The sequence below is a fragment of the Phoenix dactylifera genome, chromosome 2 (genome assembly GCF_051530095.1).
Source record: "Phoenix dactylifera cultivar Ajwa chromosome 2, Ajwa_hap1_PhDact_Kaust_v1.1, whole genome shotgun sequence".
Taxonomy (NCBI): domain Eukaryota; kingdom Viridiplantae; phylum Streptophyta; class Magnoliopsida; order Arecales; family Arecaceae; genus Phoenix; species Phoenix dactylifera.
The window spans coordinates 26,906,829-26,922,881 of NC_143191.1; the positions used below are offsets into that span (position 1 = coordinate 26,906,829).

General features: G+C 38.7%; 2 protein-coding genes across 4 annotated transcripts; one reads left to right on the forward strand and one right to left on the reverse strand.

Annotated features, from left to right (window-relative positions):
- Window positions 1-416: 416 nt before the first annotated feature.
- XYLT (beta-1,2-xylosyltransferase) lies at window positions 417-7,675 on the forward strand. 2 transcript variants are annotated; one of them, XM_008815061.5, is made up of 3 exons: window positions 417-1,558; window positions 3,045-3,194; window positions 6,481-7,675. In XM_008815061.5, the coding sequence occupies exons 1-3, from the start codon at window positions 926-928 to the stop codon at window positions 7,201-7,203; spliced, it is 1,506 nt and encodes a 501-aa protein (XP_008813283.1). In that variant the 5' UTR covers window positions 417-925; the 3' UTR covers window positions 7,204-7,675. The 2 variants fall into 2 exon arrangements, with proteins under 2 accessions (XP_008813283.1, XP_008813285.1); XM_008815063.5 differs by lacking the exon at window positions 3,045-3,194 and having other exon boundaries at window positions 556-1,558.
- A 326-nt stretch (window positions 7,676-8,001) lies between these two features.
- Window positions 8,002-14,543, reverse strand: LOC103723961 (ADP/ATP translocase 1, mitochondrial-like). Of its 2 annotated transcripts, XM_017846841.4 has the most exons (5): window positions 14,250-14,387; window positions 10,720-11,236; window positions 9,465-9,836; window positions 8,595-8,892; window positions 8,002-8,140 (listed from the first exon to the last, which is right to left on the reverse strand). In XM_017846841.4, exons 2-4 carry the CDS (start codon window positions 11,215-11,217, stop codon window positions 8,596-8,598), a joined length of 1,167 nt encoding a protein of 388 aa, XP_017702330.1. In that variant the 5' UTR covers window positions 11,218-11,236; window positions 14,250-14,387; the 3' UTR covers window positions 8,002-8,140; window position 8,595. The 2 variants fall into 2 exon arrangements, with proteins under 2 accessions (XP_017702330.1, XP_008813282.1); XM_008815060.5 differs by lacking the exon at window positions 8,002-8,140 and having other exon boundaries at window positions 8,299-8,892; window positions 14,250-14,543.
- Between the last annotated feature and the right edge of the window lie 1,510 nt (window positions 14,544-16,053).

Sequence of the window (16,053 nt, forward strand, 5' to 3'; positions counted from 1 at the left end):
CTTCTCAAACCCTGCATAAACATGGTTACCGTTATGTTCGATCCGGTAAGATTATGTATGATTACTTACTGAGCCGTGTAGCTCATATCCGTTCATTTACTTTTTCTTTCAGATCCTTACCACTGATAGCTGCCAGAGACACGTTAATTTGGTATCAGGGCTTCTTTCCTTTGGGGTAAAATAAGTATACTTTTGTGTACATAAACTATATAGAAGCTCTGTATTTGGGTACTGACCAGCATGTTGTACTAAGAATGCTTTCATATGAAAAAGATTTGGTTGGTTTGACTACCCTGTTACCCATGTATGAGGCTGCGTGCTATTGTGGGCGGTAGTCGGCAATAGCACGGCCGTGTCACGGATCCGGGTCCGGAGCGTGACAAAGCTGGCCCTCCTTGGCCGCCGTCCCTTCCGGCGTGTTGGTGCTCCAAGGTGCCATCCGCTCGGCACGCCTGGTGTTCGGCAAAAGTTCGACTCTGCTGCACGAATATTGATGCAGCTGGGTATGCGGTCGCACCAGGCGTCAACTCCGTGCTGCCTTGGTCGTCAACTGTCAGGGCTTCTGCCTCGGGGATCCAGTATTCCAGTGCAGATATCCACGTCATATCATATCCGGCGAAAGTCGGATAGAATGCACTTCGATAATTCCGCAGCTTTCAAGAACGAAACAATCAGTGCCGTAGACCAGAGCAAAAAAAAAAAAAAAAAATCCAAAGCAAAAAAAAAAAAAAAAGTGCCGTAGGCCCGTAGCTTGGTAGCCGCTCGGTGTTGCCCGTTGAGCTCGTTTACTCGCTGGACCGCGATAAGGTCCCGGAACCCTTTCCTTCCTCCTCCTCCCCTTCGGATCTCTCCTGTCTCTCGTTCCTTCGCTTGCGGCGTCTCCTCAAGAGTCAAGTCCTCCGCTGTCACTCCTCCGTCAGCGACGATGAGCCGAAGACATCGCAGACTCCTCCTCCGCACGCTCCTCTTCCTCTTCGCCCTCAACTCCGTCTCCCTCGCCCTCTACTTCCTCTTCCATCCCCGCCCCTCCTCTTCTCCCGAAACCCTAACCCTAACCCCTCCCTCCTTCCCCTCCCTCAAGACCTGGCCCTCCCTCCCTTCCTTCCTCCCCTGGTCCTTCTCCCCCCCGCCGCCGGCCCGCTCCTGTGAGGCCTACTTTGGCCACGGCTTCTCCCGCCGGATCGACGTCCTCCGCTCCTCCTCCTCCTCCACCGGCGGTGGGGGGTGGTTCCGGTGCTACCACAGCGAGACTCTCGCGAGCTCCATCTGCGAGGGGGGCAGGATAAGGATGGACCCGGGGAGGATCTCGATGTCGGACGGTGGGGAGGCGCTGGAGACGGTGATGGGGCGCGGGGAGGAGCAGGAGCTCCCCAGGTACGAGCCTGGGGCGTTCGAGATCGAGGCCGGGGAGGAAGGGATTGGGCGCGCCGATCGGAGGGTCGTGGATGAGGAGTTTCTTGATCGGTATGTACCGCAGGGGGGGATTGAGCTCCATACCATGCGGGCTCTCATCGATTCGATGCGGCTGGTCAACCCCAGGGAGCTCGAATGCACTCAGGTGATTTTTTTTTTTTGGTGCGAAATTCTTTTGGATACGTCGTGTTTCTAAATGCAATCAATTTTTGGTTAAATATGAATCTATTAGCTTTTTCGTGTTACATCCCTTCTATCCGACTCGTATGTGTCTCTATTGATTTGCCACTTCTTTTTACATTGTGACACCAGGGATTCTATGAGGCTTCAATGTTCTTTAGAAACATTTCAAAAAAGCAACATGGCTGGATGTCTCAGCCTTTATAATTGCATGAGTTTTTTTGTGGTTGAGTAAAGAACATTAGGTACCTTGCAATGTGTGGTCTTGTAGGATCTCAACTAAAATAATAGGTTGTATTTGAGTGTTCTAGCTTGACCAATGAGGATAGTGACATGTCGAAACAACAATGATCTGCATGCTTCAAAATGGTGCAATCATCTAACTGACATGTTCTGTCATATGAGGCCTGGCAATAGTAGCATTGGGGTATATCATTCATTGGATGCTAGAATGTACTAAGTTGACTAGCATGGTGTTGATGGCATTGCATTTGCTGTTACTCTGGTATAGGGAGGCTAATAGGATTCTTTTGCTTTAATGCCATCAATGTATCCAATGACCGGGGTTGTGAAGTGATGGAAGAAATAGAGAGGGACAAAGAAGAAGATAGCGGGAATTCACCAAGTAAAATATTACACTTGGAGCCCACCAAGCTTTGTAATTAGTTCTCACGTCTTCGATATTTAAATCTTGGTAATATCCACTCTTGTAAGCATAGCAAAGTTACTACAATCCTCCAAGACATGAACAAAAATGATACCCTTCAGCTAAACATGCTGTTCTTAACATTCGAGTATTAACTTGAAACCTCCACAATCCAGATAATATTGTGCCAAGACTTTGAGCTAATTCTTGACATCTAAAATGACTAATTTTGAAGGAACTTTTGACTAGAACGTCTTGGGGGTTACGATCTTTCTAACCAGTTGTTACAAATTCATTGACTTATGCGCTGGGCAGGCAGCTAAACCTAGATGCTTGGAGAATAGAGCGACTTTTTTCTCTCATTAGACTACTACTAGTATTGAGAAAGATGTTTGGGGATCAACAATGTCCACCCAATAACAACTAATTCCTTGCATTTCTCCTCTCATTTTGTGAATAGGTTGGGGAAAACAAGCATAAGCACAAGCTACCTTTTTTGGTCAAATGTGTGCAATGTTCGTAAATCATTGAAGCGGGTGGACAATTATATGGAGGAGGTAATTGCATTGGTGGTCATGTCGAACTAATATTAGCTATTAATTATTAATATTGCTCTATGGATATTTTATAAAATGGAGGTGTCTTAAGAAATGCATTCCATAGGTTAAAATAGTGGAAAGAGATGGAATGGATTTTCTGTGTTTTAGCATTCTTCATACAGTCATTTTGAGAGTCTATTGGATCTGTCTACTTGTTGCTTTATAGCTTATTAATCATTTTGTGTATAAATAATTTTTGGTTGCAGTGGGTTGATGAGCCAACTGTTCTGGTGACACGTTTTGAATATGCAAACCTTTTCCACACGGTTACTGACTGGTATAGTGCATATGTTAGTTCTAGAGTTACCAACTTGCCTAATCGGCCTAATGTGGTTTTTGTGGACGGCCATTGCAAGGTAAGAAGCCCCATTTTGTCTTATTCGTTTGTATCTTCTGATGAGTTTAGTATCAATATAACATTTTATTCAGGTTAAAATATATGATTAAGAAAAAGGAATGAGGGTTTACAGCACTTCATTAACCATCTCTCTTTTTTTTGCCACTTGTATGAAAATGTGCGATTTTATACAAACATTTAATCTTTTTTTGCCTTGACAAGTTCCAACTACTGCAGTTATGTTGGCAGCCTAGAAATTTTCTTCATTCTGTAGGACCACCACAGGTTGATACATTTACAATGTTGTTAGCCCTGCCCAAGAGTATTAATACCTCTTAGTTGGTGAGACGACATGGTAGTATATGCTTAGACAATACAATCATCTTTCTCGAGTAGTCCATAGGGAGCGCTGAGCTATGATTGGGTCTCATAAACCACGGCTGAATCTAGTCTTACAGAAGAAACTGTATGTTGGAAGAAACAATATGCATTGAGTTAGTACATGCATATATTGGATTTTGTCAGAATGGAGCTTATGAGAAAAGGGTGAAAGGAAAGTTTTCTGATTTATCTTGAAGTTTAATGTGTAATTTCTTGCCTGAAACTTCTATATCATCTTGCTGAATCTAACTCAGCAAACAAGGTTTTCAGACAAATTATTCTTTTAGAGACTTTTTGTTAAATGAAGAAAAAAGAGCTCCTACTTTGCTAGGGTTTTGAGAAGTTTAAATACTGTAGGAAGGATCCAAAGTTTCCTCCCCAAGTTGTGATGTCTAGGAATTCAAGAGAAGAAAGGCGGGAGGTGGGTAGCAAGCACGTGCATCTTAATTCATCTTCTTATAAAAAACAAAAAAAAAGGGTATTGTTTTGCGGCTTCTCATTTTCTTCAAGGAAGCTAAATTCCATAAGCTTTCATCATATCCTAATTGAAGCATCTTTGGCAATTTTTGAGGGTCATCCTTCTGACTCCTAGATCGATGTAGCCCCAACAACATGGTTTAAAGAGAAGAACTGCAGCGATCAACTTGAAAGAAATTGGAAATGTACCGTGAGTTAATAAAATAAGGTGAGAAAAAAGAAAAAAAATACGAATTGACGAAAGATTAGAAATACAGGAGGCAGGTTGATCAGAACTTTTTTCTTCATTCAAAAAGCAATCATCACATTGTAGATTTGTAATATGCATATAAAATAATGTCTAAACCACATTAAAAGATTATCCTAGTAAATCCAAAGCCTTCAAAATCCAACTTGTTATGAAATTATGAATCTTTTGGCAAAAATCTACTGAAAGTTAAGACTCCAAATCAACCCAAAAGAATTTTCTAACCAACTAAGATTTAAACTTCTATTTTTTAAAATAAATTTATTACAAGATTCTTGAAGTACTTTCTTAAATTTCAACCATTCAATGGATCTGAATACATACAAATAAAATTAACCTTTTTTTTTAAATTGCAAGCTGAGATGAAAACTTTCCCTTTCTGAACTCCATAGGTCAATATTGATGTTAATTTCATGGAAAATCTGGGTCTCTATGGCTTTAAAGTAGTTGAAAGAGTTCATGAGTACTTCTACTGATAAATAACTAATTATGCCACTTAGGAAAGTCAGGCCATGTTAGAGGTCAAGCCAAGGTATGAGACCCTCTGCATGAAGCATGAAACACAACCCAAGCAACTTCTAACTTGACATCTTCAGCCTAAGTTCAATTTTGAGAACTTGCATTTAGAATTAGGTTTGGTTAGACATGATCAAGTCACATTAGGTCAATTTTGGTTGGTTAGGTCAGTGGAAGGCAAGGGAATCTTCTTCTAAATAGAAGATCCTGCACCCCTGCCCCCTAAAAAAATAAAAAAGGGCATGATATCCAAATTTAATTACACCCTGAATGGGTTATTTCTTAGGTAAACACATACATATATAGTAAAGTGGGAATGCCTTTGAGAGCATATGGTTGGAGGTACTTATATTTTCTATAACCATACATCTGTGCTGGAGCATTTTAACTGAACTGATCCATTCAAAAGATGACTTTATTGTCGAAGCTGTTAAATGAAACAAATGATGGAACATAAAAACACCAACTAATCTCCTTTGATCCCTCTTCTCTTTCCTTTGTCCACCCTCCTTAACTTTTAACTCATCTTATGAATTTTTATGCACCTTGTCACCATCATCTCTGACCTCTCCCTCTCTAAGTCCGATCACCATCCTCACCTGCAACCTTAAGTAGTGTGGCACTCAAGTGCCTTGTCCTAATGTTGTCCACCTTGCCACCACTCCTCCTCTGAGGATCACTGTGGTCTGGCATCAGAAGATATTGATAAGCTTATGAGGCAACCACGGATTAGGAGTGGTTAATGAGGAGTGTTATTTAAGACTCTATGGACAAGCTAGTCCTACCTATGGCAAGATCTTGTTGTCTGAGATGTGGTGATTGACATCATTGTGTCCATGGGTCTCCAATGGTAGGTGATGGATGCTAGCCATGGGGCCATGGGGTTGGAGACAGTGAGTCTCTAGTACATGCTTTTCTGTAGCCTACACTTTCCTTTTCCCACCTTTGCTTCTCTTTTGGCTAGCTTCACTTCTTTTCCTCCATTTTCCTTCACCAGCAAGCAACTTCCTCCTTCCTCCTCATCTTGTCTAGTCTCAATTAGATTTATGGTTGAGCTATGAGCTACAGACTGACATGTGGTCATATCAGTGTTGGGCTGCAGCTGGAGGATAGAGCAGAAGAGGAGACTGAGGTCGCTAAGTTGGAGGAAGAGGGGCGACATGGTGATTGCTGACCTGGAGGAGGAGCTTGCTAGTGGCAATTGGGAATTGAGGGTGTGGCACAGGGAAGGACAGAGAAGGGTGTCCGGGTTGGGGTCAGGAGGCTGTGATGTGGAGGGTGGATGGTGTGTTCAGATCTCATGGTTGAAAGAAAAAAGAGAACATATCAAGGGGTAAGGCGCAACATATTGAGAGAAGGTTGAGGCACTACTTCACTCATGTTATTTTGGTTGATGGATCTTTTGATCCAACACTACAAAATGAGAAGCAAATGAGAAGTGTTTGAAGCCAAATACTCTAAAAAATATTCCAGCTTCATTCTACGGAAAAATATATACATGACTTGGAAACAGTAGGTCGCCATATATGGTTTGTAGAATATAACTTTATCAAATTAATGAATTATTTCAGATAATAAAAGCTCCTTTTCAATGTCTTTGTTGTGTTTGTTTGTTATAGATATTATTCTTACCTCCTTGCTCAATTCAAGATTCTATTACTTATATGTCAATTTATGTCTGCAGGCTCAGCTGGAAGAAACTTGGGAGGCACTCTTTTCTAGTATAAGATATGCTAAAAACTTTTCTGGTCCAGTTTGTTTTCGTCATGCAATTCTGTCACCCTTGGGGTATGAGACAGCTATGTTTAAAGGGCTGACTGAAAGTATAACCTGTCAAGGCGCACCTGCACACATCCTTCGGGAAAACCCTGATATTCGGAAAACTGCCCGGCTATCAGAATTTGGAGAGATGCTCAGAGCAGCTTTCGGTCTCCTAGGAGATGGAAACTTGCCAACAAAGCCCTTGGCAGGCCATAATATCCTTTTTGTGCGTCGTGAAGATTATTTAGCCCACCCACGTCATAGTGGAAAAGTGCAGTCTCGACTAACCAATGAGCAGGAGGTTTTTGATGCAATTAAGAATTGGGCAGATGATCATAGGAAATGCAAAATAAATGTTGTCAATGGTATTTTTGCGCACATGTGTCTGAAAGAGCAACTCCGTGCCATTCAAGAGGCGTCAGTTGTTGTAGGGGCTCATGGAGCTGGTCTCACTCACTTGGTTGCAGCAACGCCTGACACCATAGTGCTCGAGATCATCAGCAGCCTATACAGGCGCCCGCATTTTGCCTTGATCTCGGAGTGGAAAGGGTTAGAATATCATGCCATCAATCTCCCTGGATCATCTGCTGAGCCTGCCGCAGTCATCAACAAGCTTAGCCGCATAATGGGAAGCCTTGGATGCTGAAAGATTCATTGAGGTTGTGATCATCCTCTCGACAATCGACAGCAGCTTAATTTTAGACTCAGTCAAACTGCTACAGTGCCATTTCTCCCAGCTACCGGGAACAAAACCTTAAAAAGGAACTTCTAGGTTTTTTCAGTGCACCCTTGTTCCGTAGGATTGGCAACATATTGTTGGATGCTGATATGCCCAACATTTTCATAACCAGAATATTGGCCCAGTGAAGGAAGCTTGGTGATTTCCGGCATATACACTGCCAAGAGGCCATTGCATATATGATATTGCGGACATCTTCAAGTGAGTGATTCTTTCTTGCATTTACATTCTATTCAATGAATATGCTTCTGATGCTCACTCTCAGCGTGCAGTCAAAATGCTTCTGAAAAAAGCGTACAATTGTTGATAAATTTTGTGCCAGTTTGGTTCATGTTATAGTTTTGAATTAAAGTGGAAGGCTGGTTGAATTTTGACCTTATTTGTCATTCTTAGTATATTTGACATTGCAGATGGAACTTTTTTTCTTTTTCATGTTTCTCCAAAGTGATTTCAATAAGATGAGTCAGCATCCAGTGAACATATATTAGTTAATGACTTTGAACTAACCAGCAAGAGATAAAGCCCGTAAAGCATGCATGACGCAATGCCCTCATCTTTTCAACATATATTCTTACAATGCCGGCGTCAAGGTTGCATCTAACAGAAAGCCAGGCGCAAAGAATGAGTAGGCATTAATTTAGAATCACTACTACCAACAAACTGTAAAGCGGCCATAACAAGACTGTCAACTATCCAGTCAAAACTGCAATTACGTTGTATAGTAGAATCAACTTTACGAAGAAGACTAGCTCCACCATACACACAAATACCACCTTCAGACAATGCCAGCAGCATACATGCAAAACCAGTAGGTGAGAATTCCCCTGTATATGATAAAACACACCTGGAAATTTTCATTATTGTCAGATGACTTGATGTAAACGTACTTCAAGATTCATCCGGATCAAATCACAGTGTTACGGTACCATGTCTAGAAACTGAAAAAACGTACTTATTAACTCATCAAGTCCGAAAAAAACAGCTGCTGATTAATGCTAACTCTTGACAACTTCATAATGTTGTTAAATTGGAAAGGCATGTAGAATAGCGGACAAAATCACTAAAAAATTATGCCAACTATAAAACAAGGTGCACTATTCAACCACAACCATGATAGATAATTAAGGTTTGGAAGAAAAAAAAAATGTTCCACCAAAATAATTGTTGGGAGAATCTCCCCCTACAAAAATTATTAAAAGTTGAAGTTAACCAGCTTGGATGCATGTAGACTCGAATATAAGAATACCAAGTTTTGTTTTCATCACCATCTGTGGAAAATTGACTTGTTCTGTACCCACCTTAAGCACCACCAGAGCCATACTTCTTCCCCAAGACAATCAGCTGCAACTTGTCATAGCCAGCAAGAACACCAGCACCTGCAACTGCACGAAGAATATTCGCACCTGCACCCTTGTAGAGGGACTTCGCCCCCTCATTCTTCAGGATCTGAGCAAAAGCGTCAAGTGAGCTCTTGTACTTCACTGCTTCTCCAGATGTCATCATCATTCTTCTGCGAACGGTATCAGTAGGATATGATGCAAGTCCAGCACCATTTGTGATTAACCAACCCAATGCAAAGCTTGCAAAAAAGCTATCCTGCAATCATTTCAGCAGACAATACGTTACTTCTTAGCATCTACAAACATTTTTGATGCACCAAAATAGTAATAACAGAAAAAATCTCAAGGAATCTTTATTTATCTCAGATGTATGCATCCTTGGTTCAATGACACATAATACAGCATGATTTTGGATGCAGTCCATTCTTTAGATATGCCGTTAACACACAGACCGCCGATTAACACACAGAACAGCTGCAATTTGATTTTCTTTAAGTGCTGTCTCGGCCTTATTTTGAAAGAAAAAGGCCAAGCCTATAAAGAGATTAAAAGTTGCAATTCAAACCCCTCCGACCTCATCAGTAGGCATTACTTTTGTGAAAGTTAAGCATCCTTGTGGTGACCAGCCAATTGCATGTATCAAAACATGAAAAATCTACTGATGAGGGTCAGGGAGGGTCAGATATAAGCAGCCGTACAACCATGTACAGAGAGACTGCTTCAAGTCGCAACTGTAACCTTCAGGTCACATAGAGCAACTTTATTGTTGCCCCAAGGCTAACCATTTAAGAGATTGTCAATTAAATAGATAAACAAAAAGTGGCATACCTGAAGTTTTCCAGTGAGGACTACTGGCTTCAAAGAATCATACATTCCAAAGTAAAGACCACGATAGACTATAATTCCAACACATGAAATGTTAAATCCACGGTAAAGCCCAACAATGCCATCTGATGCCAAAGTCTTCCGATAGACATCAATAAGACCATTAAATTGTCTTTCCCCTCCCTTCTTTGCTGCTTTTGCATCATTTGTCAGCCGAGTACGGGCATAGTCTAGAGAGTACACAAACAGTAGAGACGAAGCACCAGCAGCACTACCTGAAGCAAGGTTGCCTGCAAACCACTTCCAGTACCCATCTCTGTCTTTCTTAAAATTGAACGTCCTCTTGAAGTAATCTTTAAATGCAAAGTTCAAAGCCTGGCAAATTGTACAGCTGATGCTATTTAGAATAAAAGAAAAAACAAAACAGGTTCATACAAAATGCTATTGCTATATTAAAATCGGATAATATCACATTCCAAAAAATCCAATATACAGAGTACAAATTCCTATACGATCTGGCTGATCATAGGCATGTAAGAGTGATTTTTCATATTAGAAGAGCATGAAGAATGTTCTATAATCTAAAAAAAGATGAGAAGGATCACATTATTCCTTTTTTATGACATCCAAACACTTGAAACCAAATTTGGCCTCAGTTCAATATCCAAATTTTATAATGGCATGCATACCCCATCTGCTCAATTGTCCGGTTTAGAAAAAGTGAGAAAAACACCATAAAAACTTAGTAAATTACAAATTAATGCGCAGTAACTATACTGCTGATTATGTGAAAAACTTTTCAAAAAGTCAACAGGCCTGACCAATCATTAACTTTAGACCTATTCCCAACTAATGCAGGGCCATATAATACAGGATAGGGCTCACTTGTGTTCTCGCAAATCATTGCACAAAGACAATGACCAGGCCATAAGCAAGCTTATTCTTCAAGTGATGGACAATCCGGACAGGCCACAAAAAATTTCTGCCCATAGAGGGTAAAGTGGGATTATCATTTAGACAACAATCAACATGCCAGGACTGGCAAGTCTGACGAGCATGGAGCATGAACCTGGCCTGCAAGCTCTAAACCCTCAAAAAGAACGAAGAGCAATGATCTAAGATATGATTTTAAAAATTGATAATCTACAGAGCATTATTTCAAGTATGAACTATAAACTCTTAAGACTCAAAACATCCAAGTCCCTGCAAAAAACCAATAATATAAGGTCATAAAAATGGACCCTCGCACCAAACTCACCTGAGTTGGAAAATAACGAATAACATTCACCATATTCCCTCTCCATAATGACGCAAGACCTTCATCTCTGATTGTTCGGCCGAAGCAGTCTCCAATTCCTTTGTAAGGTTCAGAGAGACGGCCACTCTTGATCATCTCATCCTGGTTCTGGATCAGTAATTTCACACGTTCAATAGGAGCAGCAGCAGTTTTGGATACTGCAGCTGACACACCACCCATAAGGAAATCAACAGCAAAGCTGGCAAAACCTTTTTCTGAAGGCGCATGGGCAAAAACAGGTGAAACAGGTGTCAACATAGGGAGATCATAGCTAGCACTGGAAACCTGCATCAGAGGATTATGCAAGCCGCCATTTTTCCCTGTGTATTGCCTCTCGTACAAAGAGGGCATATGAAAGCTGCAGTTGTGAGCCTGAATATCCTGGGAAAAGCTGGATCTAAGATGGAACTGCCCAGCAACCTTCTGGATGACAGTTGGATGGTTAACCTGATCTGCCATGGCTTGCTACCAAAAGAACCTGCAAGCAACACCATTATTAAGGACATGATTGCATTCGCATAATCTTCAAATATTTCATTTTCAGGAAATATTTTCTTTAGATGGATATAATATAGAACCAGCAGCATCAACAACTTTAGTAAAAAAGAAAAAAAAAAGGGAAGGACACTTAACTTTAGCATGTTGTTTAAAAGCATCACATGTAGATAAAGAAAAAGCAAAATATTGTGTTTGATCAAATAAAACATTGAGAATGAAGAAGAATGTCCTACCTTGCAACCAAATCAATATATAAAGTTTACTGAACTCATGGATGTTATTAAAAATCTATAAGACACTCATTTAAAAAGACACTAAGCACATAGAGGCACAAATTACTAATATACAATAGTTATTATTTACACATACTGTGCCAATGCAATTCAGAAACTCAAGTATTCCTCAGAATGCATAGGGATCATTCATGTCCTTGAAACTCACATCTTGGAGTTGATACTCGTTTATATATAGAGAAGACCGCTACATGCAATAAACTCAAAGCAGTGGGTCCTCTAAAACTTTGACAGAGAAAAGAAATTCATCATAAACTTCCTAAGTATAATACACAGCAAGGGTCCAAGGTTATAAAAAGGTTTTTCACCTTCACTTTCAACATTGATAGAGGCAAAAATGAAATGGTAATATTTCACTATAGTTTACAAGGAAGTTATAGGCACCACATACAAAGTAGAAGTTTAAAAGAAAAATAAACTCAATCCACAACTCTCATATAACTGTGCATTAATATGGTACTTTCTTCTATGAACAGCATGTCTCTCAGCAACTATGTTCTTCAGACTGTAATCAGCTATTTCGAAAAAGCTCCACTAGCCTTAAAATAATTGCAAGCTTCTCTGCTGTTAAATATATCAAAGCCATTAACATACAATAGCGAAAAGTAAAGCATGTTAAAATATGTCCATCTGGTTATATATGCAATTGCAAATATAATTTTCTAAAAAAAACTAAGATTTATGACATTACAATATCAAATACTGATGTGATATCACAATAATATAACCTGTTTTTAACAACTAAAAGACAGAAGGAGGCACATCAGTATTGCCTAACGACTTTTCAGATGAGCACTAAGGATAAAAAGACACAGGTAGAAAACTGAAACGAATAAAATTGAAAATGTAATGTAACAAAGATCAATTACCTAAACAGATTCCATTATCCGTAACTTAGAAATCCTAGACCATTAAAAATTATGGCAACAGCACCAACAAGAACAACCAAATACAATAATTATTTTTAGCTTTCTGGTTGTATAAGTCATTATTGTTCTTCCATTAATCAACTTGTCAACCACTCTAAATCTATGTGGGCCGCTTATATTCCATTATGAAACGAAATTTGCTGGTTCGTTTACTTTTTGCAAGACAGTGGAGAAATTGTCATCTTATAGGAACTCAAAACAGGAAGACAACATTTCCTTTTGATGTCAGTTGCTTTCAATTTCTGTTGCAGACGTGGATAAACCATAACGTAAAAGATAAACAGCTTTAACCAGTAACAGCAAGCTGATAACAACCTTATGGGAACGTGAATTAGAGACCAGTATAACCTTAAAAAACCGTAAGTGCGGGAAATTTTGGATTAAAATTATAGCCAACAAATATCCAATACATTTAAAATAACATTTCAAAGAATATCCCCCAAAATATGATTGGTTAATCCAGACTTTCACGATTCAGGTATATCACTAAAAACCCTCCATAATTCCTACCAAGGTTCCCATCCCCAATGACAGAAGAAAGATAAGTACGATAATAGTACTAACAAAGATAGGTACGATATTAACCAGAAAAAAAATAAAGTACAATTTTCCTACATACCACTAGCGCCCAGATATACAGATACGCCATCCTCAAAAGAGAGAAAGTGAAAAGAAAAAAAAAAACTTTCCAAAACTTTAAATAGTATAATTCTTGATGCCTTCCCTTTTTATTTGGGATTCTCCAAACTATGATCAGAAAAAAAGGAAGCAAAGATCATACAATCTTGTTATGCATTCCGAATGTTCGATCGAAAACAAAGGGATAAAAGGGTGAATCTATGAAATTTTACGAACCGTGTTGATAAAAGAAAAAAAAGAATATTTTGTATGGATACCCTTCTAAATATCTGATTTCGTATGAATACCCTTTCAAATTGATATTTGCATGTATATCACCATAAAACTCTGTTATTGTACAAATGCCCGTAATATAACGGTTGTTCTAACAGTGTTAAAAAAATTATATTTATATTAATTAAAAATAAAATAAAATTTTAAAATTATATTATTGTCTCTGTCTTCTTGCCCATCGGAATCGTTATCTATATGCATGTCTATCCATTAAGAATATTTTAGTCATTTTAATTTGAAATCGTTAATTTTTTTAACATCATTAAATAGCATGGGTATATATACGAAAACAAAAAAAAAATAGAATGGAAAAACAAGTGTTTTACGAGGGTATACATGCAAATATCAATTTTGAAAGGATATCCATGCAAAATTTAATATTTAGAAGGATATTCATGCAGAAAAACTCAAGAAAAAAAATCGATCACATGTTTTCGAAAAAAGAAAAATATAAGAACAGAAAAAACTCAAACCCACCCTAAAACAAATATGAATACAAATCCCAGCATCTCATCCAGATCTACATTGAAACGGACAAAAAATAAATAGAATATGGAACAAACCTTCGCCGGTCTGGATCGGGTTCAAGAAAGGACAAGATACAAGAATGAAAAGAAACGGATCTCGAAAGCAAGAGAGCGATAGCGATGCAAATCGATTGCTTAAATAACGGCCACGAGTCGTTCATCTGCCGCAAAAATAGGCAGATTCGACATAAAAAAATGCAAAAAAGGGAAAAACCGGTAGAGTCTATCGATCGGAGTAAACGAAGATATCCAGAACCACAAAAAAAAAAAAAAAATCGTTCAAAGGAAGTAGAGAGTGAGAAAGGGTTTGGGAATGGGAGTGGAGGGCTTACCGAACGAAGGGAGCGTTAGGCCACCGAGACGTATCTCTCTTAGAGCTCTCCGCCTCTTGCTACAGAGGCGAGGAGAAGCGAGAGGTGGGTTGCGAACGAGGCCGATGCGACGAATACGGGGACGCCGTGAGGGCTTTGGTGCCTTCTATTTATTTACACCGCGTGACCCAATTCAAGGAAAGGTCCAATTCACAAGAAGAAGAAGAAGAAGAAGAAGAAGAAGAAGAAAAGTCCGCGTCACCCATTCAAGGATAGGTCCAATTCACACTCGTCAGGTGTGAGTCGCCAATGTACAAAAGAAGAAGAAGAAGAAGAAGGAGAAGAAGAAGAAGAGTCCCAATCTTGCCCGCCTTGTCCGCATAAAATTTTTATTCGAAATGTTAAGGATCAACCGTCTATTGTTTCCTAATGTTCGATGAGAACCGCACGATTTAGAAGACCGTGTAGAAATATTTATGCTCATTCCCGTGACTTACATGCTCCCATTCAGGAAACGTTGGAGTGGTATCATTCGATGTTTTTTGCATTAATATCCTCCTCAAAATTCAAATTTCCATGACCATCTCTTAAAATTTATATTTATTTTTGCACCTTCGTAAAATACTATTTTTTATAAATATCTTTCATATAATAATTTTTCAAACACCATTAATCAAAACAATATTTATTTTACTTAAAAGTAAAATAAAATTTTAAAATTAATTTTTTTTGGCTCCCATCGCAATCATTTTAGAAATATTTTTTTGCACATCTATCCATTAAGAGTGTTTTAATCATTTTAATTTAAAATCATTGATTTTTTAACAGCATTAGAAGGGGTGGGTACATATATAAAAATAAAATAAATAAAATAGCAAAACAAGTATTTTATGAGGATATATAAATATTAATTTTGTAAGAATATTAATACAAAATTTGATAGTTTTAGGAAATATGCCTTGAAAAAAAAATTTTACTAAATAGATTTTTTTTGCATGAATACCCTCCTAAATATCGAATTTTGTATGAATATCCACCCAAAATTGATATTTGTATATATACCCTCATAAAACATTTGTTTTTGCTATTCTATCTTTTTTTATCTCTATTTTTGCATACCCATACCATCTAAGTCTAACGCCATTAAAGAATTAACAGCTTCAAATTAAAATAGCTAAAATATTTTTTAAAAAAATTTTATAAGACGATCGTAATGAAAGACAAAAAAGTAATTTGAAAATTTTATTTTATTTTTAATTAAAATAAATATAGTTTTTATTAACGGTGCTAGAAGAACTGTTATAATAGAGGTATTTTTATTAAAAAACAGTGTTATATGAGGTTAAGAAATAAATATAAATTTTTAGAGGTATTTATATAAATTTAAATTTTAGAAGGGTATTCATTGGAAAAATATTATTAAATTGTGGATTCGCGGTACTGTGCCTCTGCTGTAAAAGTTAAGGAATTTATCTTGCATCAGGCCCCAAGTTGTTTGAACGGCGCGGATGAGCCGCCGCCTGTGTCGGGGAAACTTTATCTTGCATCAGTTGGGGGCAAGTGGCAGCAGGATTGGATGGCTCTGATCGTTAGTTGGTGGCAACTGGCAAATCGGACGGTCTCGGTAACGGAGGGGAAGGCGTTGGACTGGACGACACCATGTAGTCGTGTACCAAACTAGGTCGTCCACGTTTCCTTTCCCGCGTAGCTGGAAACCCGTGCCGGATTCGAGCTGCGAGAAACATAACACCAGATAGCCTCTATATCCAATAGAGAATTGAAAACGTGCTCTACGCAGTGGGATCCACACTTTTGGAGGAATAGG

What these genes read in the sequence shown, in the direction of transcription:
- XYLT (XM_008815061.5), top strand. Translation starts at nt 926, where the DNA reads ATGAGCCGAAGACATCGCAGACTCCTCCTCCGCACGCTCCTCTTCCTC. An exon ending in GGGAGCTCGAATGCACTCAG is followed by an intron (nt 1,559 to 3,044) that starts GTGATTTTTTTT and finishes TTTTGGTTGCAG; the next exon opens with TGGGTTGATGAGCCAACTGT. An exon ending in TTGTGGACGGCCATTGCAAG is followed by an intron (nt 3,195 to 6,480) that starts GTAAGAAGCCCC and finishes TTATGTCTGCAG; the next exon opens with GCTCAGCTGGAAGAAACTTG.
- LOC103723961 (XM_017846841.4), bottom strand. Translation starts at nt 11,217, where the DNA reads ATGGCAGATCAGGTTAACCATCCAACTGTCATCCAGAAGGTTGCTGGG. An exon ending in TTCGTTATTTTCCAACTCAG is followed by an intron (nt 9,837 to 10,719) that starts GTGAGTTTGGTG and finishes ACAATTTGCCAG; the next exon opens with GCTTTGAACTTTGCATTTAA. An exon ending in TCCTCACTGGAAAACTTCAG is followed by an intron (nt 8,893 to 9,464) that starts GTATGCCACTTT and finishes AAATGATTGCAG; the next exon opens with GATAGCTTTTTTGCAAGCTT.